This window comes from Lathamus discolor, chromosome 11, assembly GCF_037157495.1.
Source record: "Lathamus discolor isolate bLatDis1 chromosome 11, bLatDis1.hap1, whole genome shotgun sequence".
In the NCBI taxonomy this organism is placed as follows: domain Eukaryota; kingdom Metazoa; phylum Chordata; class Aves; order Psittaciformes; family Psittacidae; genus Lathamus; species Lathamus discolor.
Window position 1 is genome coordinate 5,480,313 of NC_088894.1, and position 26,484 is coordinate 5,506,796.

The 26,484-nt window shown below is 40.0% G+C and overlaps 1 protein-coding gene across 7 annotated transcripts in view; it reads left to right on the forward strand.

The window, feature by feature from the left end:
* Window positions 1-26,484, forward strand: part of EYA2 (EYA transcriptional coactivator and phosphatase 2) — an 88,833-nt gene that overhangs the window by 40,214 nt on the left and 22,135 nt on the right. For 5 of the 7 annotated variants that reach the window (XM_065691606.1, XM_065691604.1, XM_065691602.1 and 2 more), the window contains 8 exons: window positions 1,233-1,346; window positions 2,238-2,286; window positions 2,890-3,032; window positions 5,767-5,883; window positions 17,804-17,871; window positions 19,789-19,966; window positions 21,589-21,716; window positions 22,222-22,305. In XM_065691606.1, the coding sequence (XP_065547678.1) occupies window positions 1,233-1,346; window positions 2,238-2,286; window positions 2,890-3,032; window positions 5,767-5,883; window positions 17,804-17,871; window positions 19,789-19,966; window positions 21,589-21,716; window positions 22,222-22,305 (881 nt within the window). The remainder of the gene's footprint in view (window positions 1-1,232; window positions 1,347-2,237; window positions 2,287-2,889; window positions 3,033-5,766; window positions 5,884-17,803; window positions 17,872-19,788; window positions 19,967-21,588; window positions 21,717-22,221; window positions 22,306-26,484) is intronic. The other 2 variants (XM_065691603.1, XM_065691608.1) reach the window with 2 other exon arrangements.

Consider the following 26,484-nt stretch of genomic DNA (forward strand, 5'->3'; position numbering starts at 1 on the left):
AATCTAAAGGAAACATCCTTTTAAATCTTCATGTTTGGAGAAAAGATTAGAGCTAGAAATGATTTTTGAATTCAGCATTTTGTAAACTTCTTGGTGCAGGAACTGTTCATTATTATACAATATAAATAAGAGCTAATATAGACAGTTAACCCAAGAGCTAATGTAAGAGTTGTACTGTTGCACACCAGTTTGCTAGTGGCAGCTCAGGCTGATGTGTTTCTTACAGAAGTATTACGGTTATTTTTCTGCAGGATGATCCCTTGTCCTTCCAAGATTAAGCTCTTTCCCTTGAAAATACTTCTTGTTAATTTGAAGAACAGGAAAATACTTGCATGTTTGTCAAGTCTTAGACTGACAGAGCTTTTAATGCAATAAATGCACACAAATGTATGCTCTTTTGCACATATAATTTTAATTTTACTGAGTCTAGTAGCAATACTTATTTATGTAGATGTGTGGCCTGCTCATTTCATGGGTGCTTATCATGAGATATATAATTATCTCAATACAGTTTTCAAGTGCACATTTTACCTGTAGTCCTACTTGGTTTTTGGTTGTTTTGGTTGTTTTGGGTGCATGTGTCAGTTCAACTTGCCTTTTTCTGGCAATTACAGTAGCATATTGTATATTACATGCAGTAAATTCCCACTTGGCATTCTTGGGAAATGTATTTACTCTTTCAAAATAAAAAAAAATTGAAGATTTTTTTTTTAAATAAAGTTTCTAAATAGAAAAGAAATGAAACTTATGCTCAACCTGTCTTTTCTGCCTTCTTTCAAATGTAAAAGGCATGAATGAAACTAAAAAAGTATATGTTTTCATTATATTTCTGTTTGGTAATGAGGGTCAGTAACAGAATGGTGTAGGTTTTGTTTCCTCAGTCTAATTTTCCAAAACTGTTCTCTTTCAGGTAAGTCAAAGTGAATTTTTCATAGTGAGTTTGAAGGGGAGTCAGGTAAGTGCAGCTTTGGATTTAAAAACAGTCTTTTCCTCTATATCTGTATGTAAAAGGATGCGTACATTTGTATAACTCTACCCTTTTTCAAAATTTTATTTTTTATCTTTTTTTTTAATGAAGCCTCTCTGCTCGTTGCTTGGAAAATAGGTTACTATTACCCACATTTCATGGGGAGAGGAACTAAGGCTGGGTTGCTGGCAGGTTTTATTTTTCCAAGATGTTTCAGGGTTGTAAGAGTGTGAAGAAGGAGTCCTTATGGTTTTATTTCTATCAGTGCTTAGGGTGATTCTGATGGTGATAAGGGCTGTGCAGGTTTCATTGTCCCTCCCCTGGCACACTGTCTTCCTACCTGAGCTGTCCTTTGCAAAGGGATCTGTGCACACATCAGGTAAGTGTATGCAGGGGGACCCTGAAAGAAGACAGAAGAGGATCATAGATTTGATATTTGCCCTTCTGTAGTGTTTTGGGGTGTACACAGCCAAAGGAAGAGCTCTGGCAGAACTGGGGGACAGCTTAGCAGAGGTGGGATCAGAAAGGGCACAAGGCTTGAATTTGTTGTGGAGGAGGGTACAAAGAGTGGGATATGGCAAAGGAAAGCACTTGCAAGTGCTTGCAGTTTTGAATTTAGATATTTTTATTTTAGTCAGTTAAGCTTAAATTGATCTCTAAATAAAGATGGTGGCACATTTTTCTTCAGTAGTGTTCTAGGACGCAACCGTTTGGTACATTGGAAAGCAGCCTGCCCATATAATCGGTGTGTTACATTTCCTACTGGTTCAGTATTTTGATTGCTGGCAGGTTAAGAAGGTAGGTGATACAGTAAAAAGAATTAGTGTTGTGTTTTTAATATTTATTTTGATTTTATATATTTTAATAACCTTAAAGTGAGTCATGGTCTAGGAGAGTACAAAAAAACCTTAAAAGGGCAAAAAGTGCAGTGTGCTTAAATCACTTCAGTAATTGTAATGGTTGCTTTTTGCAGCCTTTAGCATATGAGTCATCCCACCAAAGCCTAGCTTTATGATTGATATCAGTCCCATGAGAAGAAACTGGTAGTTCAATCAATCAGTATCATCCTCAGTTAAAAACTAAATCTATGTTTGCTGTTAAGTGGAGAATAACTTTGTTACCTACTTCAGTTCGTGGAGATTCACTAAAACCAAAGTCTTCTAATTCCTGTATATTTTTCTTAAACCAGCAGTGGTAAAAACAGTGGTGTCGGCTTGGCCACAGAACAGAACATACTGAAAAACTAAGACCCTTAAATTTTGTTTTCCAGGCAGCAGCAAAGCAGCACCGCAGTGTCCGCTCCATCTGTACTCGGCAAAGTGAGTGCTCATGCCAAGCGCTCGAACTTCAAAAATGTGTTTTGCTGAACAGCCATTTTGTGCAGACTTCTGTCACCTTAAAAAGCATTTGTCTTAAGCCCATCCACCTGTTCCCCTGCATGTCTTTGGCCCAATGAAGTAACTGCCTCTTAACCTTGTTAGATAGAGTGAAAGAAGGTTTGAGGTATTGTGCGGGGTACTTCTATGCTCCTAGGAATCCAAATCTCATCAGTTTAAATATTCTTGTGTTTATGAGTGACTGCAGAGGAATATGTTGAAATGTCAGACACTCGCTTGTTTGGCAAAATCAAAATGAAGCATGAAAAATTAGCATTTATTTTAACTCCATTTTTTTACTAGCACATATTTTGCACTGTCTTGAAGTCCCTGTGCATTTAGCTAGCTTAATCTACTAGCTCATATCAGGAGCTGTATACTGAAACTAACTTTTGCCCCAGTTTAGTCAGTTCTGGGTCCCACAATATTCACTGTTGTACTTTGGATGTTATTTTATGAAAATGTGTAGAAGTGTGCTACATGTGTTGTAGAAGATCGTGTACAGTAACTGTTGCCTTAAACTTTCTATTTTCTTGTTCTGAATAGACATTATCCCCATATAGTGACAGTCCCATCTTTCCCAACAATGGCAACGTATGGACAGACTCAGTACAGCACAGGAATCCAGCAGGCTGCTGCCTACACTGCCTATCCTCCTCCGGGGCAGCCCTATGGCATACCCTCCTACAGTGAGTACTCTGATGTTATGTTACCTTTGAGGACATTGTCCTCTTGCTCTTAAAAAAATGTATTTGAAGTCTTACCTGACTTGATTAAAAATGTTAAGATTATTTTGAACTATCAGCCATTGGTATCTTGGGTTTTGATCTTACAAGCTAGGTAAGTTTAGACCAGTAAGTAGGAGGATATGAGGCAGCAGGAGAAAGTCAGGTTCAATAGGATGTACCATTTAGGAGTAGTAGCTGGTGAGTGTTCCCATGACTCACTGCCAAGACAAAGTCTCTTGCAGTAAATGTGATATTTAGGTAAAGTACACTTTACCTTCCTTGATTCTTCCGGGAGTTTCAATGATACAAGCTACTTTAAGAGAAACTTTTTGTATATTATTACGGAAGAGCCAAGACACAGGCATGGGTGAAATAGTACAGAGTACTTCAGTTGTGGAAGATGGTTCCTATTTGAAGGGCTGCTTGTTAGCTATAGGTGCAGTAATCGTTCCTAACCCCAGTCAGCTTTGTTCCCTGCTTTCCTGCACAGAGCCTTGCCAGCAGCTGTGAGGAGACAGTGCTGGGCAGGAGCAGCTGGGGTTTCAGGCAGGGGCCTAATTAAACCAGCACTCCTGACAATGGAATGTCTGGTAAACCAAGTGGTAAGAGCGTTCTCAAGCTCTGCATAGAAATACAGTCCTTGAGGGAGCTGGGAAGTTCTTACCGCTCCTAAAGACCAAGGAGATCCTGCTCCTGCTTGGGTACAGAGAGCTTTGGGCTCATCCTATGAGTGTTGAGTCTTGTAGCATTAAAATGGCTTCATAGTTCTGTTTCCACTCCTGTTTTCTCTTGTACTGTTAAACGCCTTTTGTTTGTTTGGCAAATACAGTATCTCTTCCCAACAAGAAGCTTTTATCCACCATTGACAAGGCTTTTACAGAAAGGAAATTCAATGCAATGCTCTGGAAGCCAGGGAAATGGGCTTGGCAGAGCCGAAGCTCTACCAGGATGATGAGAGAATGTTTTGAGACCCTTTCCTGGAGCTACTTATGTGTTTGCATCAGCTGGCTGATTTCCAAGGCAAACTCTGAACAGTTGTCCTGTTAGAGCAGGTGAAAGTAGATCCATTTGCTACTGCCTAGAGTCTTTAGGGCATACATGTGTCAGGCCCATATGCTGCTTATAAATCCTGCGGATGACCTCTTAGCATCCTTGAGCAGTGATTTCCCTCCCCCAGCCAATATACCCTCTCTAAGATACTCAACACAGCATATGAAAAACTCCACCTGGCTGACAACCAAGAACAATGAAGCAGTATTGTTTTTAGGCACAAAAATAAAACTCGGCCAGCTTCTAGACAAAACAGAACATTGTGTGGAAATTAATTTGGTGCTAAGTTATTTCGCTGTCTGACAACAATTTTTAGACTTCCAAAAAGACCCGTTTGCTGAAGATTAATTGTAGCTGGGATGGGTTGAATGCTCACAAGCAGAGTGCTGATGTCATTGAAAAGCATAGGATGTTATGAAAAGCAGCTTTTCTGCACACACTTGCAAATACCTTCCCTTCCTCAGCAGTAACGGAGCCGAATGCTTGCACCATCACTGTCCAAATAAACTTCCTGCATATCACAATGCAGCGTTGTCATCTTGTTGCTAACTTGTACACAAATTGCATTGCACCTATTCGCACCTAAAGCTAAAAGGGATTTTTATTAGAGAAAACATTCTCTGGGAGAGCTTATTCTGTGCAAATGCAGACTTTGCTTTTAAGAGTCATTAAGCTAAAAAACAGGATCTTTGGTGAAAGGCACATGAATTCTACTTGTCTTTTGGCAGGTTTGCCTACAAGTGTTAAAAGATGACAGCAGCCTGGGAAGTGTGTAAATCCAAGGCCAGGACATCAACAGGGTCTTTGTTTTAGTCTTAGCACTCAGGGTGTGTGCCCAATGGCCATTTTTTGTTTTGTGCAAATAGGCACATAGGGGAGGGAAGGATCACGCCCAACCCAAAGGGTTCATAATAAAACACACCTTTCAGCTGTTTATTTTATTAATACAGCTGTACGATCTCAGCAGCATCTCAGAATAAACTATCAACCCCTTTCACTACCAGCAAAGGTTTCATCTTGCAATGTTTAATTCAGCTTTTAATTCAGCTGTTGCTGTTCCCCCTATAAATTGTCAGTTTAATTGCCTGATTTTAGTAATGAAAAGATTTTTGTGGCTTCAGGGCTTACCTATTGTTCCTGAACTGTATATTGTATCTAGCTGAATAGATGACAACCCTCCTCTGTAACTTGCCAATAAATATTTTACTATCAAAGCTGAAAATATAATGCAAGTAAAAGATAACTCTGTTGAGAACAGAAGTCTTGAGGTTAATTTGCTTTGTTAATCATTGCTTGCTTCTGGTAACTGTTCAGAAAGCTCATGAGTCAATGAGTCTGCTTAATTCTAAAACAAAACTATTTGTTCAGAAATTGTTTTTGAAAACAGTATTATTCATGTTTGTTTACCCATCTCAGCAAAAGTTCATTTGGGGATGGGTACAGGATGTAGTGACTCAAATATTATTTGTGATGACTCTATGTGACTTATTGAAGAGACCTTCTTGGGTAAGGCAGGTAATTAAAAATGAAAGTGTAGGAAAAAGGAGTTTCTTAGGTTAAAATATAGCTGAAAATTTAATTCCTAAACTTTCTTCTTTATGCATTTGTATGACAAACACTCATGTTCTTACTGTATGCCCCAAAGGCATTAAAACGGAGGACAGCCTGAGCCATTCCCCAGGACAGAGTGGGTTTCTTAGCTATGGATCCAGCTTCGGTACCCCAACGGCCGGACAAGCACCGTACACGTACCAGATGCATGGTGAGTACAGCTTGTGCCTTGCAGAATGATGCTGTGTAAGAGAGGTCAGAATCCTGTACGCCCACATGAGATCATTCCACTTTTGCAATTACAATGAAATGCTTAGGTATGGGCACCCGAATAGGGAAGGAGGTAAGTCTTCATAGATCTGTTTTGCTCAACAAAGCATTAGTTATTGGCTTAGGTATTGGATTTAGCATTAGTATACCCTAGCAAAACTTCACATATGATCAATATAAGCTTTGCCTTTCTGCAGAAGCTGTGTTTTGGGGGGGCGGGGGGGGGGCTTTAATTAATTTGTGACTGTGTGCCTGGGATTGTTGTGTTAGTGTGAATTCCCGGCTTCTGAGTGGGAACAAAACAAAGGTGGTTTTACACCTAATGCAAACAGTACTGTTAGTACTACGCTTCTGCCTTATGCTATCCTGAACACACTGCTCTGTGATTAAACTGCTGTATATTCTTTCCACTAATTTTTTGTTTTAAAAAGCTGATACTTTGATACTAAAAGATTTTTTTTATACTGCTACAATGTAACTGATACCTGCAAAGATATGTCTGCCTGGTTTAATTCCCAGAGTACCCATATCATTAATAACCTACATACTACTGAAGAAAGAAGAACAGAGCTGAAAGCAGCTGTTTTTTCCTCAAGGTTACTGAGCTAGGATTTAGTAAGTTTAGAATAACTGTTTTGTTTCTGTCAGAATAATAATTGATTATAAAATACTCAATTGGATTCCCTTAAGGCTTCTAGGAGAGTGCCTTGTACTGGTAGCTTTATAACGCTTAGTTTTGTTGTACAACCAGGAAGGCCAAAATATACTTTTATTTCTAAAAATAAAACTTAAAAGTTGTTCTCTAGTTATTCCATTTGAGAAGCTGTTTGAAACACCAGCTCTCAGGAGATGGAATGTTGACTTGCCAACTCAAGAAAGTCATGAAAGGGTTTAAATCTGAATTGCCAAGAAGTGTAAAGTAAATGAAAATGGTAGAATTTCGTTTTTGTTTCCTTTTAACTTATTTCTATCATGGTATTTGATTTCTTTGAGCATTTTAGTGCTGTTGGAGGGAAACCTGAACTGCATATGGCGCGTTGTCATTATTGAGCTGGTATTCCATGTACTTTTTCCTCCAGTTTGTGCACTTTTCCTGACCTTTGTGAATTATGTTGAATTTTATTTATATATTTATTTATATTCCTGTGACTTGCTGAATCATTAAGCATGAATTGGAGGAGGACCACTAAAATTTGGATGTAGTCTGAATTCTCTGGGTAATCTGAAGTTAAAACCGCCTTGAATGCCTCGTGGAACATGCTGGAGACGTCTGGGTTGAATGTTGCACTGAAAAACAATCCCCAAGCTATATATATAAGCTATATATATATCCCCAAGCTATATATATAGCCTGTGGTTGGTTTGGTTTTTTTTTTTTTTTATCACCTTGAATCCTAGAAGCTTCACCTGTCCTACTCCTACCAGGAGTTCAGTTTTTGGCTTCTATTCTGCTCCTTAAACTTGTCTTGAGTCTGGCTGTAACACCACTATTGACAAAGTGCTGGCATTTTCTTTTGCTGCCTTGAAAGATTGGTGTATCCCGTCTAGGTTTCTGTTGTTTTTTGTTTCCCCAGCACATGTGCTTTGTGTTAGCTTAGAAGAATCTGAGCTGTTTAAGAAGGCAAATTCTTGACTTAGTTGGGACTGCAGTTTTTAAGATGGCCCCTTCGTCCAGTCAAGAGGCTGAGACAAGCAAGTTTTGTGTGCTTGAAAATGTTACGCTTGCAAACAATAGTGACACAATCATGTGTCGTACCAAAACAGGCTGGGAGGAACTGCATGCACATGTGTGTGAGCATGAATGTGCCCAAGTGCTTTCAGATAATGTTCCCTAGGGCAATGCTGAGGTATTAGGAGAAATCTAACTTCTTTTCAGATTTTTATGCCAGGAAGATCATTTCAGCCAATCACTAAGCCTTTAATGCAAAATAAAAAGTTTCTGCAAGTGGCAGGTGCTTACTCCAAGGGAAAGAGAGCAGGAGCAAATGTGTCTTCCTGTTGTAAACAACTGTTTCCATCCTTCTTGCTCATGAGAGGAACAGTCTGAAGCTCCCTGACAGTACGGTTTATTTACCTTGCTGAGTGCTAGTGAAAGGTTTAAGTGAGAAGCCAGGAGCCTTCCTGTGCTGAGTGCTACCGAGGAATTTGTGCTCAGTGCTTTCCCACGCCACAGCACTTGGGGGTGGGAGGGTGATCACTCTTGTCTCCCTAATACAAGCAAGCAGCTCTCTGTGCCACCCAGCTCCAGGGCCATTGATACTTTTGCCAAGTTCACATTAGTCCTTTAGGTCACCTCATTGCTGATCCAGGCAGGAACTCTGGGTAATGGGCTAAAGCAGCTGAAAAGGGCAATATTTTATATACATACTTTTATAAAACCAAATTTCAGGGGACTTTAAGAGTCAAGCTCTTAACCCTCACTTCAACGACAAAATGTTTCTTGCATCACGCTGAAAGCGATCTTGAAGAGGGTGACGTGCAGGGGATCAGCAAGGAGTATCTTCAGGAGTGTGTGCTTCTCAGTTTTGTGTTTTAAAGTATGAGGAAAACATGATTTTCTTAAACTAATCTCTGCAAGTATTCTAAGATGATAATAGCTCAGTTATGTAAATGGAATAATTTTGTACTTGTTTACCTCCATTGAGAACCAGCTCCCAGAGCAACATAGTGAAGTCATCTGCAAGTGGGCAAGTGGCCAGCCTGTGATTCCTGAGCTGAGCAGGTTGTGTAGCCTGTGTGATTCCTCCTTATAACTGAGTTATATGGTCCCACTAGCAAATAGGCACCCGTTGTATGTGTGTTAACACTGTTCACCAAGGAATAAATGATCTCTTGGGTGACAAATACTTAGTCTTACAGGGCTCTAGGACAAATGTTCTCCTTCAGTAAGTGCCAGTATAGTTTGTTTCCTCTTGTTTTTTTGGTACCAATGCTGTGTCTAGGATACTTGTGTCAGGCTGTAGCCTCCCCTCTGTGATGGCTGTTGTCAGTAAAATGGTACTTCAGAAGACAAATTTTGCTCTCTCTAAAGTCAGTTCATTTTCAATACAAACACAGATGAGGCAGGTGTGATGTGGTAGCATTTAGCTTTTTCATCTTTAACTCCAATTATCAACTGGTTCTTGAGCAAGAATAGAATCCACTAAAAAGCAAGAATGAGGATAGAACATTCTTTTAGCGATTAAGTGGTAAAGAAAAACCAATATTTTACAGAGAGCCAGAAGGGGAAATCTATTTTCATGTTTCCCTAGCATGAGAATAAATAAAATGTGGAAGGGTTTACAAGCCAAATATCTAGTGCAATATGTCACACACACGTATAAATACAAAAGATGAGATTGGTGAGTTCCGTAGCTCATAAAAAAATCCCTATATCACAATGGTAGATTGAATTAATGATTTTAATTGCCATGTAACAGCGGATATGATAGTATATTGTCAGAGCAACATTCAAATAGACTGAAATCTGGTAGTTAAGGATACTGTAGTTGCTGAGGGTCGGGGAGAATTCTTTGGAATATAAGAAACTTAACATTTAGCGAGCTATGTAAAATACAAAGAGAAAACCCTGCCAGCATGTTAGCTAACATAGAAAACCATGAGCTATGCAGAGAGAGCAATAGAGCAGCCAGCTTATAGAGCATTTCCTGTGGTTGCATGAGCATGTGTTACCCCTTTATTGCACATCAGGCCATCTCTTCTGAGCTTGTCATTAATTCCTAGACAATGCCTTGCTCTTCAGTTATTATTGCTAAAATGACAGCTGGTATGAAACTATGAAGTTGCACAACAGTTAAAGTTGTGGCCAAAGACCACAGTGGATACTGTCGTTGGGCAGGGAAAGATTTGACTGCTTTTATTTATAATTTTTTAATATCCAAATCTATCTACCCGCAAAATACTTTTTACATTACAAAGGAAAATTTAGTTATGTAACTGGGATAACTTTCCTTTGCCAAGGAATTGCAAAGCAGTATTGAGTTCAGTACAGACAGAAATTTGGGGCCAAAGACCTACACACTGAAATTCTTTGCTACTGCTGAGCATTTTTTTTCTTTGTAGAGTCCATTCTGATCAGCTGTCAAATAATGAATGAACAAAAAGAAGCATTTATTTTGTGCAACACTGATTTGAAGTGGGCTAATTATATTGCTTATATTTGTGGAATTAATTGCTTATGAATTGTTCTCTTGGCCTAAGACCAAGTAAAATCTGAATATTTAATCAATTGAAATGTTTTCTTACGCTGGAAACATTTTGGTTCTTGTTGATATCTAGATAATCTGGACAATTATTGTTTCCAAGTGATGCCTGAATTTTGATGGCAATTGTGTGCCAGTTTGTGTGTTACGTAGTTAATATGAGGCCATAAATATCTATTTGGCACATGAATGGTTAGCTCTGCATGCATGAATTTTGCAAAGGAAGTGGCATGTTTGATTTTAAGCTTAATTCTTTGAGTACCTAGTGATGAAACATGTGAGAATCTACACTTGAGAAGTGTGGATCACACTTCGGCATACAGATAGTGAATCCATTTGAAGTCCCAGAAGGTAAAGGAGAGCGAGAGCATGTCCTCAGCAAACTGTCACTCAGATGCCTTAGATTCATAAAATTTAAAACTCAGTAGAAAACGGGTTGTTTCTTTCTGAAGCTTCTGCTTTACAGCTGGTTTGCATTACTTGCAGTTTTAAAAGTATGGCAGTAAAGCTGTGCTCCACTCTGTGGCAAGTTCAGCAGGGAAAGGCCTCTCTTCAGGAGGGGTCAGACCTCACTTTTTACAGTGTAAATACAAGGTTCATAAGAATAACAGCCAGTCTCCCTTTCAAAGATTTTTTAAACACCAGGGGCTGACCATGCTACATTTACTTTGTTTTAGAATGAGCTGTCTTACAGGAGGAGGAAGTCAAGGGGAGAGGCAAAGGTGTTGACAGCAATGCACTGTATGCTGCAAGGATCAGTGCTACTGCAACCCAAGGGAAAGCCCTGCTCTACCTTCTGCCATTTACTGCTTCTATGATGTTCCAATCAGAACTCATTCTTTGGTTATTGTTAAACAAGGGGGGACTTGGGAAGAGGATATGCTAGTGGAAGGAATAGGCATCAGGGTGGATGGTCCTGAAGTTGGGGGAGCAAATGTGGTTTTGTAATAGAGAGATGGGCTGACAAGTGATCTGTAACTTCTGCTCTGTCTGTGCTCATCAGAGTATTCAGAAGTTCACCCTGATCAAGGGGAAGGGAATTGCTAAACATGTAGCTGTGCTCACTGGCCATATTTTTATCCCCAATTGCATGACAATAGATGTTATAAGGCTACTTAGATTTTAATGCTGACCTGGGAACTGGAATTCTGTAGCCACTAAAGAGCACAGGAGGTGGCAAATCCAGCTTTCCTTTATCATGTCTTATGATCTGTCAGTGGAGGATTGTGTTCAGCATGAAACTGCAGCTGGAGGAACCTTTAATCTTTGGTGTCTGTGGAGTCACCCAAATAAAGTTAGGTTTTCTGGTTGATTTTTCAACAAGGGATTGCGCAGAGACAATGTACGTCATTGTCGTAAGGATGTTCACATTCAGGTCCAAAACATTCCTTGTGATTGGTTTTTGAAGAGAATCCAGTGTGATTTCTTTCTATAGCTGCAGCATAGAATCATAGAATCATAGAATAGTTAGGGTTGGAAAGGACCTCAAGATCATCCAGTTCCAACCCCCTGCCATGGGCAGGGACACCTCACACTAAACCATCCCACACAAGGCTTCATCCAACCTGGCCTTGAACACTGCCAGGGATGGAGCACTCACAACCTCCCTGGGCAAACGATTCCAGTGCCTCACCACCCTAACAGGAAAGTAGTGGTTAAAAGAAACACTATCTCAAAAATATAGTAAAATTTAATTGCTTTCCCATGTTTCAAACCCTGAGAATAAATATAAACCATTCCAGCACTTTCAGCGCCATTGCTGAGCTGGATTGAGCAGCTCAGGTGAGCAGGCTCAAAAGGATGGTAAAAGCCAGGTCCTTAAAACTGCTCCGGTCATCACTTATTAAAGGCTTTTGAGGCTCTGCTGGTTGAGTACTCCCAGAAGCAGGCAGCAGGGGAACAGCCTGGACTCAGAAAAACTGTGCCATGAAATGTGTTTTATATCACAGTGCCCTCAAACACCTGGTCAGGCCAGCAGGGCTGAATGGGGTCCCACTAGTGGGAGACCAGTGGACACAATGACTGGTTAAATGGGCTGCATATCTGAGGGTATTATCTGCAGAAGGTGATCATATGTTTCTGGGAGCAATGTCTTTTAATAGACACTGCTGATATCAAGTGCTGTAACATTGTAGAAGCATACTTTTCATCTAGGTTAATACAGTGTGCTCTTCCCTGCAGTGTCTGAGCCCTTCCAGACAGAAATACAAGACTGGTTTTGGGGAAGGGTTCATTATGCCTAATGGCAAACAGTTGAGCAATATGCTGCAAAATACATATGGGTTGAGTTTTTCTTCTCCTTTCACAGGTCAGATAGTCCTGAAATACCTGCACAGCTGACAGCTATGCAACATTTTATGAGTTTTCTTGCCCAGTAAATGCAGGCAGATGTTGTAGGATTTGGAACCTTACAAGGCACTGGAGTATAGCTGGTGGGAGGTAATTTTGATGAGTGCTTAACCTCTCACTAAAAAAGTAGCAGCTTGGAGAAGGCAATATTTACTGCAGGAAACATTAGCTTGTCAAAGAGCTAAAGCACTGCAAAGAGCCTTTCTGAACAACACGCAAGTCTTCAGCCAGATGTTCTTTGTAGCATAGAGTAATGCACACTCTTCTGGGAGTTAAACTAAGGCCTTTCCTTGCATCACTCACAGTCAACATTGTTTTCTGTAGGAAAACGGCTTGCTAATATAAGAATACACAAGCCATTATATGCAAGCTTGTAAAATACCATGCAGTTCAGCTGAACCCTGTAGGCATTTATTTTATTAGTGCTAAGTGATCAAATAATCCTTTGAGAGAACTCTTCCCTGGAACCACTGTGAATGTGTTTCATCTACAAGTTAGAGGAAACGCTTGGATCTAAGCTTCATTGTTCTACGTCAAGTCTATTCAGAAGTGCCCATGGTAGCCACCCTCTGAATGCCCTCATCTCAGTCCATAAGTGTTCATGGACTCCCAGTTGCTGCTGGCAATTGTGAGCTGTGATAAATGCCCTGCTGTTCACCCATGTGAAACCTGGCTATCTCCTCCTCTGATTGTTGAGTATTTTGGTGAATACTGGATGTTCAAACCAAATATAGCAACTTACTCTCTTTTGAGCAGTACAGGAGACTTGGAGAACTCCTCCTCCCTGATGTTGGGGCACCTCAACCCATAAAATTCAAGGAGACAAACCTGATTTTCAAAGTTTTCAAAGCTTCCTCTGATATTGATCTGAACTATACCACAGACCCATCCCATCACTGTAATTGTAACTCCCTAAGACACCAATGCCCTTTTTTTAGCAGTGCCAGAGCTTGGTTCTGAAGATACTGAACATAACTGTAAATATTTCCTTAGGTTTTTTATGTGCTGTTAGCTGGGAAGAGGGGGAAGAAATGTAGCCTGTTGTTGCAGTGACTGAAAAGACAGAGAGGGAGAAACTGAGAAGAAGGAAAAGCTGGCATGAAAGTTTTTGCAGGAGCACAGTCCAGATCACACAGCATTGAAATTATCATTGACTGTGGCATAGATTTTTAAAATACTTGAATTAAAAAGGGAATGAGGGGAAAATAGCAAATGAAATCCATCTGTGAGAACAAGAATATACCATCAATCAGCTCACAGAGTTTCTCTATACGTGTTGCCCTTGGACATCCATACAGAGAAGGGCCACATCTACTTATCAAGGAAAAGTCATGGCACTGAATATGTGCAGCATATGCATGCCTTTTATGCGGTGTCTTTTCATGCAAGTGTGTTTGTGATATACATACTTTACAGGAACATTTACAGTACCGTACATCTGAAGAGGTATTCTACTCTAGAGTCCAGATTGTTTTATTACCAGCTAAATGTTCTTTAAGCTACCTGTGAATGAAGGCATTGTGACATTTAGCAACTAGTTTGATTGAACACAGATGTGAACCATATTCCAGATGGAGAAGATCCAAAGGGAGAGATCCTCGGCTTGTTTCTGATTTGCAAGTAGAAGTTTGAATGCAGTTACTTGATGTTGAGCTAGCAAGATAGAAACAAATCGCTTGCTTGCAGATCTACAGTATTGCAAATGTAAAATCAGCTGTAGTTTGAGATAGTGTGCTGTCCTCAGAGGTCAGGGGAAGAAGCCAATATATATGAAAGCAAAAGTCCTGTAGAAATGTGCAGTACCCACTCAGAAATGGGAGGGGGCCAGGCATTCATGTACATTCCTTACCAGGAGGTTTCCTAGGAGTGCCTCATTCTGCATAAGCACTGCTTTCTAATGTCATTTCAGTCTACCTCTGAATATTACAAGAAGTGCTATGACCAGGTTGGACAGAGCCTTGGGTGACATGGTTTAGTGTGAGGTGTCCCTGCCCATGGCAGGGGGGCTGGAACTTGATGATCTTAAGGTCCTTTCCAACCCTAACTATTCTATGATCCTATGACCGGGGAAAGCACAAGAAAAAAATGGTTACATGGGGATAGGGCTAAATTGATAATGCCAGAATGCAAGGTCTGTTGGTAATTTTATAGTGTTTAAGTGTCAAATTTACTGATGCAAAACCGAAATTGCACTAGGAAGAATAACTTCTATTGTTGAAATCATAGAATCATAGAGTGGCTTGGGATAGAAGGGACCTTAAAGCTCATCTAGTTCCCTGCCACAGGCAGGGACATCTGCCACTAGACCAGGCTGCTCCAAGCCCCTGTGTCCAACCTGGCCTTGAACACTGCCAGGGATGGGGCAGCCACAGCTTCTCTTAGCACCCTGTACCAGCACCTCACCACTTCACAGTAAATGTTTATTTGTTACCAACAACTTAGGGAGGAAAAGCATTTGCGGTAGGTTCTGATACGTGTTCTGAACTGCTGAATTCTACAAGGCTGCTTGCTGCTCAAAGAAACTGTAAGAAGCTGGCCTCTTTCTCTGCTCATGAAGAGCAGTTGTGTTTGATCTCAGTTTAGCCCAGCTAAAATGGTAAAAATATATTCTCTAAAACCAGTGTAAAATCCACTACTTAAGGTCTAGTCACAGTGGACTGTGGGAAGCTATGGAGCATGAGTTGTTCCTCATCACCTCAACCCTTCTGTTTCTACCCTCCTCCCTGCTCACATTCCTGCCCTGTTTGTGCATGGACACACTTGCTCTTCATGGCTGGTGCACAGTTCACACTAAGTTCACATCAGTTGTGCAGATTTCTCCTTTTTGTACTTCTCTCTGATTGTTTGGAAAACAGGAGCCTGTGGTATCGTGCAGGTAGCACAGCAATAAACTTGTTCTCATCACAATTTGCACATAAAGCGTGGGTCCCTCGAGGTAACTCATCCCCCTCTTGACAGCTTTAATAAAAGATGATGGATTGTTTGTAAATGACAGTTAGATCAAAAATTCCCCCCTGTATTCTTTTGAGATCTGGTGTACAAGAGCTGTTCTGTGTTCTGTGAAAGTTGTTTTCGCCTGTAAGCACAGGGGCTCTATTACTCCTCTTCACAGTGGTGAGAAGTGCTTAGTTACCACAGGAATATATTCATCCTGCCACATACTCGTGACATCTTGAAAAACTGCAGAAATCAAAGCCTAGTGTGGATGGGAGGTGGGGAAGTGCCAATAGCTGAATGCATGGCTGTCTTTGGGATGCTGCTCTGGCCAGTCTCCCCATACGGATTGTGCGGAGGAGGAGGGATTGGATACTGATCCACCCAGAACTGCCTCCAAAGGATGATACATCACCTGAACCCACTTGCCCAGCATGTGCAGGGGACTTGGGAGACCCAGACCCCCAAGTGCCTGTCAGTCCCCTGCACCCTCTTTTCCCCCTCTCTGCCCTTTTCTTTTTAAGGACCACATGTAGCAGCCAGTTAATTCTGGAGGGCAGAGTCCTCCCTCTTACTTCTTTTTGGCTTGAGATTTATTTCTTGGGGCATGTGCTTTGTAGCTGCACTTGGCAGAGTGGAGTTTGTTCAGCTGTCCCTTCCCTAGCTAAGCTGGCGTCTTAAAATAAAAACAAGCAAGTGCATTTTGGGAGAAAGGTTGCCACGCGAAGACATGCAGAGTGTCATATGGTTAAACCAGCACTGCTCAAAGTCATTCATATGATAAGAAACCAGATAAGAAAAAAAAAAGCTGAGTGCCTGATTAGATCTTGTTCTTAAGGTACATCGAGGTGACAGAATGAAGCTCAGATGAGAGACCACAGTGGCCACGCAGCACCAAAATCATACCTCTTTTACTGCAGAAGTAGTGGGGCTGAGTGCTCTTTGGAGTACGTTGCTTTCCATTATGGTAGAATATAGAATCATAGAATAGGTTGGAAAGGACCTCAAGATCATCTAGTTCCAACCCCCCTGCCATGGGCAGGGACACCTCACACTAAACCATCCCACCCAAGGCTTCATCCAACCTGGCCTTGAGCACTGTCAGGGTTGGAGCACTCACAACCTCCCTGGGCAACCCATTCCAGTGCCTCACCACCCTAACAGGAAAGAATTTCCTCCTTATGTCCAATCTAAACTTCCCCTGTTTAAGTTTTAACCCGTTACCCCTTGTCCTGTCACTACAGTCCCTGACAAAGAGTCCCTCCCCAGCATCCCTATAGGCCCCCTTCAGGTACTGGAAGGCTGCTATGAGGTCTCCACGCAGCCTTCTCTTCTCCAGGCTGAACAGCCCCAACTTTCTCAGCCTATCTTCATACGGGAGGTGCTCCAGCCCCTGATCATCCTTGTGGCCTCCTCTGGACTTGTTCCAACAGTTCCATGTCCTTTGACACCAGAACTGCATATATGACATAGTCCAGTTTTTGCCTCCTGTGTATGAACAGCCAGCCTTTGGAGCAAGCACTGTTGCAAAACGCTGGAAGAAGACTTTTGGTATAAATTCTCATCAAACCACACAAACTCCAGAGGAAGTTCCCTACCCATGTGAAATGGAAAATTTTGAAATAGAAAGCGGCAGAGACTGAAGTTAAATCAAGGCTAGAACTTGCCAGGGGTGCAGTATCCAGGGGATGGGAAGCTTGCAGCTCTCCTACTGTTTTCCTGATGGGAAGTAAAGGAGGACTGTACCTGTAGACCTTCTCTGAACCTTAACTTCTCCACCAATAAAATTTTTGTGTTAATCTGTCATCCAGCTCAGGAGGCCAGGCTGGACATAAGCTGCTTCATTTGGAACAGAACTATGTAAAACTCACATGCTCATCCTTTCTCTTCCTGATGTTCCAGGATGAAGCAATAGTTTTTCTCCTTCCTGTCCCACCAGTATTGTTCTTACATTTGGGCTATCAACACCAGGATGTAAGGACAGATTTAAGGACATACCTGGAATCAGAGAGTGTGCGTGTGGTTCTGTACATACTCTGACGGAGTTTCCTGCAGAAGATGATAAAAAATACTCTTCCATTACTTATTTGACAAAGAAGTAAATAAATTTTAAATTTGGGTTGAATCTTTGTTTTCCAGCTTTGTTTCCTAGTTTTGTGTTTGGTTTAGTGTATGTAATGGTTGTCTTTGAATGCCTTTCAGTTAGCAGACTTCAGTAATAGCCCGAAGTCTTTATAGCCTGCAATTGTTAAGATTTGTGATATACTTTCTTCTACTGAGCCAGTACTTTACTTCCTGTTGGAAATTATTTGTATTAATATATCCTGTTATTTTGATTGCTGGTGTGTTTTATGACCATGATTTTCTTTCCCTTAGGCACAACAGGGATTTACCAGGGAGCTAATGGCCTGACAAATTCTGCAGGATTCAGTGCTGTGCACCAGGTATGGTTCAGCATTTAGTATTGGCAACCTTGGCACTTATTTTAAACACCTGGAATATTGGTAGATCACAAAGATTATTCTGGTGTTTACGTATATTTAAGGAAGGCATTGCCCTGCATTCTGCTGAACGCCATTCTGCTCTACTCCTCTGGCCTGTCCAGGACTTCTAGATACCTTAATTAATTTTAAGATGTGTATCTGTACACAGAGTTCAGTCCCTGCAGGAGGAGGATGCCCTGGCAATCTCTGCCATGCTGCTGTAGCAGTGCCAGAAGTTTCATCATTCCTCTGCCATCTTACAACTTTCAGATATGTTTTCCATCCTCTGTAGAGAGTTTTGCTTCCAGGATCCTGTTGTCTGCTGTCTTGGCACTGAGTAATAAATATGAACAATTTGAAAGAGTGTTGGCAGGCCCTGATGAATATTGAGCCATCTGAGCTGTCTGTGTGCTTCCTTCTTTGAGAATACACCTGTCTATGGGCTTCATGCTTCAGATACCTTGATAAATGTGTGTGTATAAATAAACAGCATGCATATATACACGACAGATGTTTTTCAGTAGCAAATGGCCGGTTTTGATTGGACCAAACAAATGAGTACACCATCCAAGAAAATGTGTTTTGGTTGCCAGTAATTTCTATTCCTTTTTTGGAAGGTGATGGTTGACTTGTATTTTTAATGACAACAGTGGGCAAGTTCTTTATTACTTCAGTTTTGGCTAAAAACATCAGCATCTGCTGATAGAAGTGCATGTGATTGAAGTATGGAGGTTACCTAAAAAGGGGAAAGATAATAGGGGTTTTTTTCATTGTTTTGTTATGTTCCTTAAGATAAAACAATGAAATTCTCTCTTTTTCAGTTTAATCGCTCTTATGACAGCTTGAGTCTTTATTCTTGAGAGCTCCCTGGTGACTGAAAGTTAATGAAATAGCTGTCACAGACAAAGATGTAAGCTGTTAAGGAGGAAAGTGCTTTTAGTCTTTCTAAAGACTATTTATTATTTAGTTTTATTTAATACCAGAGACTAGTTAGCATTTTTAAGGAAGTAAAAACCTTTTGCTGAAAGACAATCCCTAGAGAACGAGCACAGTTCTCTATCTAAAAAAGCAAATAGGTGGACAAGAGCAGGAGTTGCAGTTAAAACCAAACAAGTAAAACATTTTATGTTTTAATTGTCCAGTGAGAAGTTTTCTAAGTTATTTTTCTCACAAATAAAACAAAACAAAATAATCTCTATGAGGATGGAATAAAGTTTGTTTGAGAGGCTTAAAATAAAGCCAGAGGGATCTGTGATACCTCAGCTCCTCAAGGTCACTTCCACCTTGTAGTTTTAGTTATTTTTCTTTAGGTAGGAAAGACCATTCAGGCATTTAGTTATTGCTGAGATAGTTGGACAATCTCAACTGTGAACATTGCTGCAAAACAGTTGCTACTTTTTTTTTTTTCTTCATTTTTGTAACCTATTCTAATGTCTGATCAAGAAATATTGCTGATCATAGGAAAATGCAGACAGTTTTGCTCCTTCTCTTACCCAGTTATTCATTCTGTTCTTCTGATTTCTTAGGTGTTCTGTTACTTACAGAGAACGTGTGTTCCATCATGGTTCTTTTCAAAAAGCTGCACTACTTTACTCTTGCATAAAATTGTTGAACTCTTACACAAAATGTGTCAGCACTGATAACTAAAATCCTACAGAAAAAGCAGATTAGTTGTTGATTGATTAGATTAAAAGCAGATTAGATGTTGATCATAATAAGCCAGCAGTATATTTGGGAGAAGCAGAAATGTAATGAGACATGGTTCTTTATGGAAATATTCCTGCTGCATGTGTAGATAACACTGCCTTTGTGGTGTCTTACTCATTTACAAGATAAATCCAGATACACTGATGTCAGATGTTTCTTTTTTCCTCAAAGGAATATTCATCATATCCAAGCTTTCCTCAAAGCCAGTACTCACAGTATTACAGCTCCTCCTACAACTCTCCGTATGTGTCTGCGAACAGCATCAGCCCCTCAGCCATCCCAGCCTCCACTTACTCTCTCCAGGAGTCTTCCCACAATATTACCAGTCAGAGCACAGAATTGCTGTCTGGTAGGTGCATCTCTTCTGTTTTCAGTTTGTCAGTCTCAGTCACCTGTAGACATAAACACTGTAACCTTGTCATTAGAATGTACTAAAATGCATATTTTTACATGGATAAATCAGATTTTCCAGCATTTAAGAGTTCTGCTTACATAGTGCAACTCAGGGGTTTGGAAAGATTAGAACATCCACGCTCTGTAAAACCATCCTGTGTCATTTTCATGAGTTTATGAGGTTTGATCTCTTCTAAAGGTAGTATAGAAAGATAAAACTATTGCATACAGAACCCAGATCAGGTCTGAGGGCTAATGAAGGTAGCACAGAGTTAAAAGCAAACAGCAGTGCTCAGAAAAAAAAACAGTTTCCTGATTGTCTGATGATTTTTTAGCTTTTGTCTGTGTTGTGGTTTATATTCCCCTCTTACAACAACATGTAATAAATGCTTTCATAAATAAGTAAGTACAACAAGAGAAAGTCCCCCTTCAAAAAATCAGCACAAATTGTTTGTCTGAGTTGGAAGTTCAAGATGAATTCCACACATAAAGGTTTCAAAATTTGTGGCTTCTCTTTGAGTGCTTAATTTTTAAACTCTCAAAGCTTAAATGGCTTATGGAATTACTGACAGATTATGATCCTCAATGTGCTGTTCAAGTACAATCTTTGCATATCACTTGCCTACTAAAGTTTTTATTGGCATGCAATAACATTTATATAAAACACCACATAATTTGTGGATGATCACAGTCTACGCCCATTGTAGGTCTGCTGACTTATGAAACAAATCTGAACATCTGTGGTTGCTCTAAAAGAAAAATAAACTAATATTGTTTTTTAAAAAGAAGTGATCGCAAATTGCTCTAAAAGCAGTTGAAGGATTTTCTGTTCCTTAGATCTTATCTCAGCCTTTTTGAGAAAGGGTGATTTCAGAAAGGTTTGTTAGGCACAATCTAAGCTTCTCTGAAGAAGAATATGATTATTCCAGGAAGCTGGAGAGGCCACAACTTAGCAAGGTGAAAAGAAAAATATGTTGGAAAAGGATTTGTAATGTAAGGTAAGTGAAATCCGGACAGGTTTGTGAAACTCAAGCCAATCAAAACAGATACTTTATACAAGGGAAATTCACCTCTGACTGTCTTTTCTCAAATGCTATCCTCTGTGAAACGGAATATGTCTAAAGAGGCTAGTTCTATATTTTTAAACAAAAGTTCATGTTGAAAGTGTATTTTTAATCATAAACATTCATCAAATTTAAAATTAAAACCAATATTTTTTTAGAAGTTGAGTTTTAGAAGGTTTTGGTGTCCTTTTCCATTGCTTTCTAATTTTGGGGGGAGTAAAATTCAAAAAGCTATTTTTTTCAATGAAAAATATGATACAGTTTTTGAAGTGACACATCCATTTTAAAAATTTATTCATACAGTCTTGGTGACTTTTGAAATTGTTTTAGCAAATCTTAGGAGTTTAAAGTTATTTCTCTAAAAATGTCAGCTATTGACATGAAATGAGTAAGATTTTCTGATGGTGTTTTCAAAATGCTTCAGGTGATCTCCATTAAGAGTTTTCATGCTCTAATCATAATGATACAGTGCAGAGTTTAAGTTTACAATGGATTTTTTTTTTTCTTATAATAGGGGAATATTCAACAACACAAGCAAAAGATATAGAAACAGACAGACATCACAGAGGGTCGGATGGCAAGGTACGAGCCCGGTCAAAAAGAAGCAACGATCCTTCCCCTACTGCTGACAGTGAGATTGAGGTAATAACTTTAATTTACATTCCCTTAGTAAAGCCGGCAAAAATAATCAGTTGCATCTATTAGCAAATCCCATCATCAGACTAGTGAGTAGTGAGAACCAGAATAAAATGAGTAATACAACTGGAGCGTACAGACATCGGTAGTCAAAATAATTCCTCAATGTCTATATTATCAGCATCTCAAGCTGTTCTTCAGATGTTCTTTGTTTTTTTCCTTTGGGCTTTTTAGAAGTCTGCTGGTTTGTTCCCCTGACTTGATATGCAACAGGGGATTTCAGTAGTTGTTAGCAGAGCAGACGCTCAGGATGACCAGCACACACAGAGTTCCAAAATTCCCCATGTTTCATTTTGCCTGCTTTCACAAAGCATCTACAGTCAGTGCTCCAAATAAGTTTGTGATCATAAAAAGCTCTATTCCAACAGGACATATTTCCTGACTGAACAAATTCTTGCAGTTGCTTAATATGTAACTATATTTCTTTTTTCCACCCCATCTGTCATCACAGCGTGTGTTTGTGTGGGATTTGGATGAGACGATAATTATTTTTCACTCCTTACTCACGGGAACCTTTGCATCCAGATATGGGAAGGTAAAATTTAATTCTTTTAGCATTACTGCTTGTCCAGCCAAATTGTGTCGGGAACTGTGGGGGCAGCTAATGAGACAGCTTTGCAAGCAGATGCTGCTGATTTTATTCAGACATATTTGTATAAATATGTCCTGTGGTATTTCCTTCTAACATGTGAAAATTTAATTTACCTCCCTTTCATGTTGCAAGTAGCCCCTTGTTTTTCAAAGGCTTGTATTGTTCAGCTGCTGCTAGGTGGGACATGAGGATGTTCTTTCAATGTCTGTCTTCTGCAAGAAAGAGCCTATCTAGCAGCCAGACAGCATTAACTCTCATTTGAATGAGGTAACACATTTTTTATTAGACCAGTGCTTTCGTATGAATTTCAGACAACTTTGTAAGAGAGATTTTGTGTTTGTCAGTCTAGTCTGCCATGAAGAATACTGGCTCTGCTTCCTTACTGAAGCTCACAATTTTAAGGGGATTTAGGAACCTATCTTTAGCGATCAATACTTTAGATACCACCTTTGAAATGCAGGCAATTCCTTTTTTTTTTTTTTTTTGAGGTAACTGTGGCTGAACAGACTGAACTTGGCTGCTACAGAGAAAATGCTGGCTCTTGGATTTAGTACCAGGTGCTTCAATTTCTTCTTAAGGCAGCTTTTTATGATAAACACTTAAGTCACTTTGAATTACAGAATGTCAAACACTTCTAAATGGGTAGAAAAAAAGACAATATCATTACCTAATTAAAGGTGGATGACCTAGTTGGCAGCTGTTTCCACACATGGTTTTGAACAGTCAGCTTCATCGGGAGACTGGAAAATAACCCAGCATCTCTGTAGAAAGCAGAAATATGATTTGACATCATTTCATGGATTTACCAGCTGTACTTGTTTTACGATTGTTATAACAAGCTGAATGTGTAATTAGTAAGATAGATTTATTGTTCGCTGTTAGATGTGCACAGTTGTAAAGGATATAAAATGGTGTTTGTGGTGTGGAAGTCTACTGCAGCACTTGGAATGCTGCTAACACTTCTAACAGCACCCTCTGAAAACCAAGCATGTGTTTCCAAGCAGGGATTTATTCAGACCCATGTTGTACAAGGTAATTGAAGCAGTTACTTTTCCCAGGACGTAATGAAGGAGGTATACTTGTGTAAGCTCAAACCTTCTGCCTGCAAAAAACAGAAAGAATTAGGCAGGATCAGGAAACATAAACTTATGCTGTGTAGATCTGCTATGTGATCATGCTTTGCATTGGGTAGTGGCTGCAGTATACATATGGAGAATTCCCTTAATGGGCTGACTTTGTCCTAGCATAAAACCTCTGAAGCAGATATCTTCATCTGCTGCCTCCTGCACAAGTTTAGAGGGTACACAGTTGGGATCTGCTGCGTGGGGACAGGAGGTGGTGGACCAAGGGTGTGATGGACCCATGGAAGTGTACTTGCCACTGCAGTACCTGTGAGCTCACTGATGTGCTGCCACAAAGGCAGAAGCTGCTATCCCTAGAGGAGCTGGCGTGAGGATGAAGTGAGGTCAGGGAGTGGAGCCAGAAAGGATTTATCAAAAGCAGTCTCCATAAGCTGTTTCTGTCAGCCATGAGAACCATTTCCTTTATACAAATGTAAAGAATGATACAAACAGGATTATTTTTTTTTTTTTAAGTAATTAATCACCTTTTCTATGAAGTTACAAGAGGCTCTTTGAGAAACTTCTCTAGAAGGATTTTTGGTTTTTTTTTGGTAGTTCTTCATTTGTTTCATCAGCATTAAATTCCTCAGGGCTTTCCTATAAGGGAAATGGTTGTGTTATAAAAGTATTATAGGCTAACAGCTTGATCCAAAGACAACCAGAGGCTTTGGTGGGCCTTGGAACAGACCTTAAACCAAGAGGGAAATACAGCACACTCAGACAGGCTGTCCTGGGAACCATTAAATAGTCACACAATTCAAAAATGTTTAATTGAGCTGAAGTATCGAGTACAAGTGAAGCAGTGAGCAAGAGGTTGATAGAGTTTCAGAATCTCTTACTCGAAAAATGTAGGACGTGTTAATTTCAAATTAAGTATCAAGACTAAAAATCTTAGGTTTTGTCCATAATTCATTATAAAACATTCATATGCCTGTAACTGGACAGGCGCATGCTTTGAATAAAATCTCACATGTGGAGGTCTTGGTTCTGTATGTCTTCCCCCAGAAGTGTCAGTTTATATGATCTTCACCATTCCCCTGACCAACATTAATGTCACAGTGTCATCCTGTCTGTTGCATTGGTAGAGCTGCTGTGCAGGCACTCAAAGAATTAGTCTATAAAGTCTATAAAGCTGAAGAATAGCACCTCTTTCTGGGGTGATTTATCTGGGAGTAGGGGAGGAGGAACATCAACCATAGCTTCAGAGATTTGGATCTAAACTCCTGTGTTCTTTAGCTACAAAATCTCAGATGGTTCTGTTTGATGCCCCTTGGTGATGGCAGCAATAGGGATCTGTCCAGAAACCTCTTGATTTGGGGAAAAGTGAGGAAATCACAAAAAAGATTATCAGTTGTAGTCATATTATTAATCATTAATGCCTCAATGTATATTTTTTGACATAATTTCATGGGAAATTTCTTTGCTTGGTGTCTGAGAGGAACCTCTATGGTCTTTGCCATAGGTATGGGCTCCTCAGAGCATGGACAGTTCATCTCAGGTGTTTAGAAAATAATTTGTTTACAGCACTGATAGAAGTTAAACCACCAAATTGAAGCATGAATGAATAGGCCAGCCTAGGTTACTCCTTTTTTGTCTCCTCTGCTGCCCAAACTCTTTACTCTATCCCATGGATTACACAGTCATCAGACATTTGTTCTTAATGTTTTCCCCAGACGGTCACTTCAGTATAACCTTTATAGTGGCAGTCAGAGTGGCCTGCAACTTCACATCTCCCTCTGCTTTCTGCCCATGGTTGAATGGATGCATACCTGCACAAACAGACGGAGTCACGGTCTAAGTGATTGGGGCAGCAAAGCTGTCAAACCCAAGGAAATCTCTCCACCCTTTGGTTTCTCAGCAGGAGGCCCTCTGACAAGAAAAGGTAAAAAAAAAAAGTTCCATAGGCAGTTAACCCTGGATATTATGTTCAGGAGAGTTTAGAAACCTGTTTTGCAGGCTTGTGATCACTGCATGGGTGTAGGAATATTTACCGTGTGCCTAGAGACTGTAACAGATGTAGACCATCATTATAGCTTAATGTACTGTCCACCCAGGTTTTTTAATCCCTTCAGGCATGTATAATAGAGCTCCCAATCAACGGGAGGTGGGCTGTAGTCTTTACTGTGTCTGCAAGGATCTCCCCACCAAATCACTGACAAAACATAATGGGAAAAAAGAGTCAAAATCCGTAACAGTGCTGTTGGGGTTTCACATGAGTTTGGTAAAAGTCAAGGGGCTTTGGTCATTTTTTTGAAGCAGCTAAGCAAAGAACAGACAGACTTTTTGGTGGTATTAATTCAGACACAATAAAAAGAGATTGCATGTACTCCCTTGCCAAAAAGAAAATCATGAGTCTGTTCCCCTTGCCCTGACTGAGATTTGCTTGTTCCATAATCTGTGCTGCCAGAGCATTAAAGAAAACAAATCTACATCTCTTTCAGCCTGAGAAATGTTAAGTATTACATTGCAGATTCATTCATATGCTTTTCAGAGGACTAGTATCAAAGAAAAAGGGGGCCCTGGGTGTGTTGTTTTCCCTAGCTGAGGGGTAAATGTGAAGCTAATACCTTTTCTTAGTATTTTGTATTGTTCCTAGAGCATGAATTCTTGTTCTGTGTTGGTACGCTCCTTGGGATTTTAGTGTCAAAATGAATTGTGAGTAAAGTAAAATCTGGAGTTAAAATTGATCTGTATGTGCAAGTTACTCTGAAATCCTGGAACCAAATGGAAAGGATTAATTTTAGCACTGAATTAAAGAACTGAATACATAGAACAGTCTAAATTCTTGAGTTGTATCGGACCTTTATCAGTACTCTAACCATTTCTGCTGATACCTGGGAATTGCCATCTATAAAATTCCCTGTAAGATGTATAGCAATTTCTGAGATTGTTCAGCATCTTCAATTGGCTTGAATTGAGAAAAACATACTGCAAAAAATAACAAAGCACATTATGTCACAGATTTTAGTTCACCTTTGCTGAAAGGTGTTTAGATTGCCTG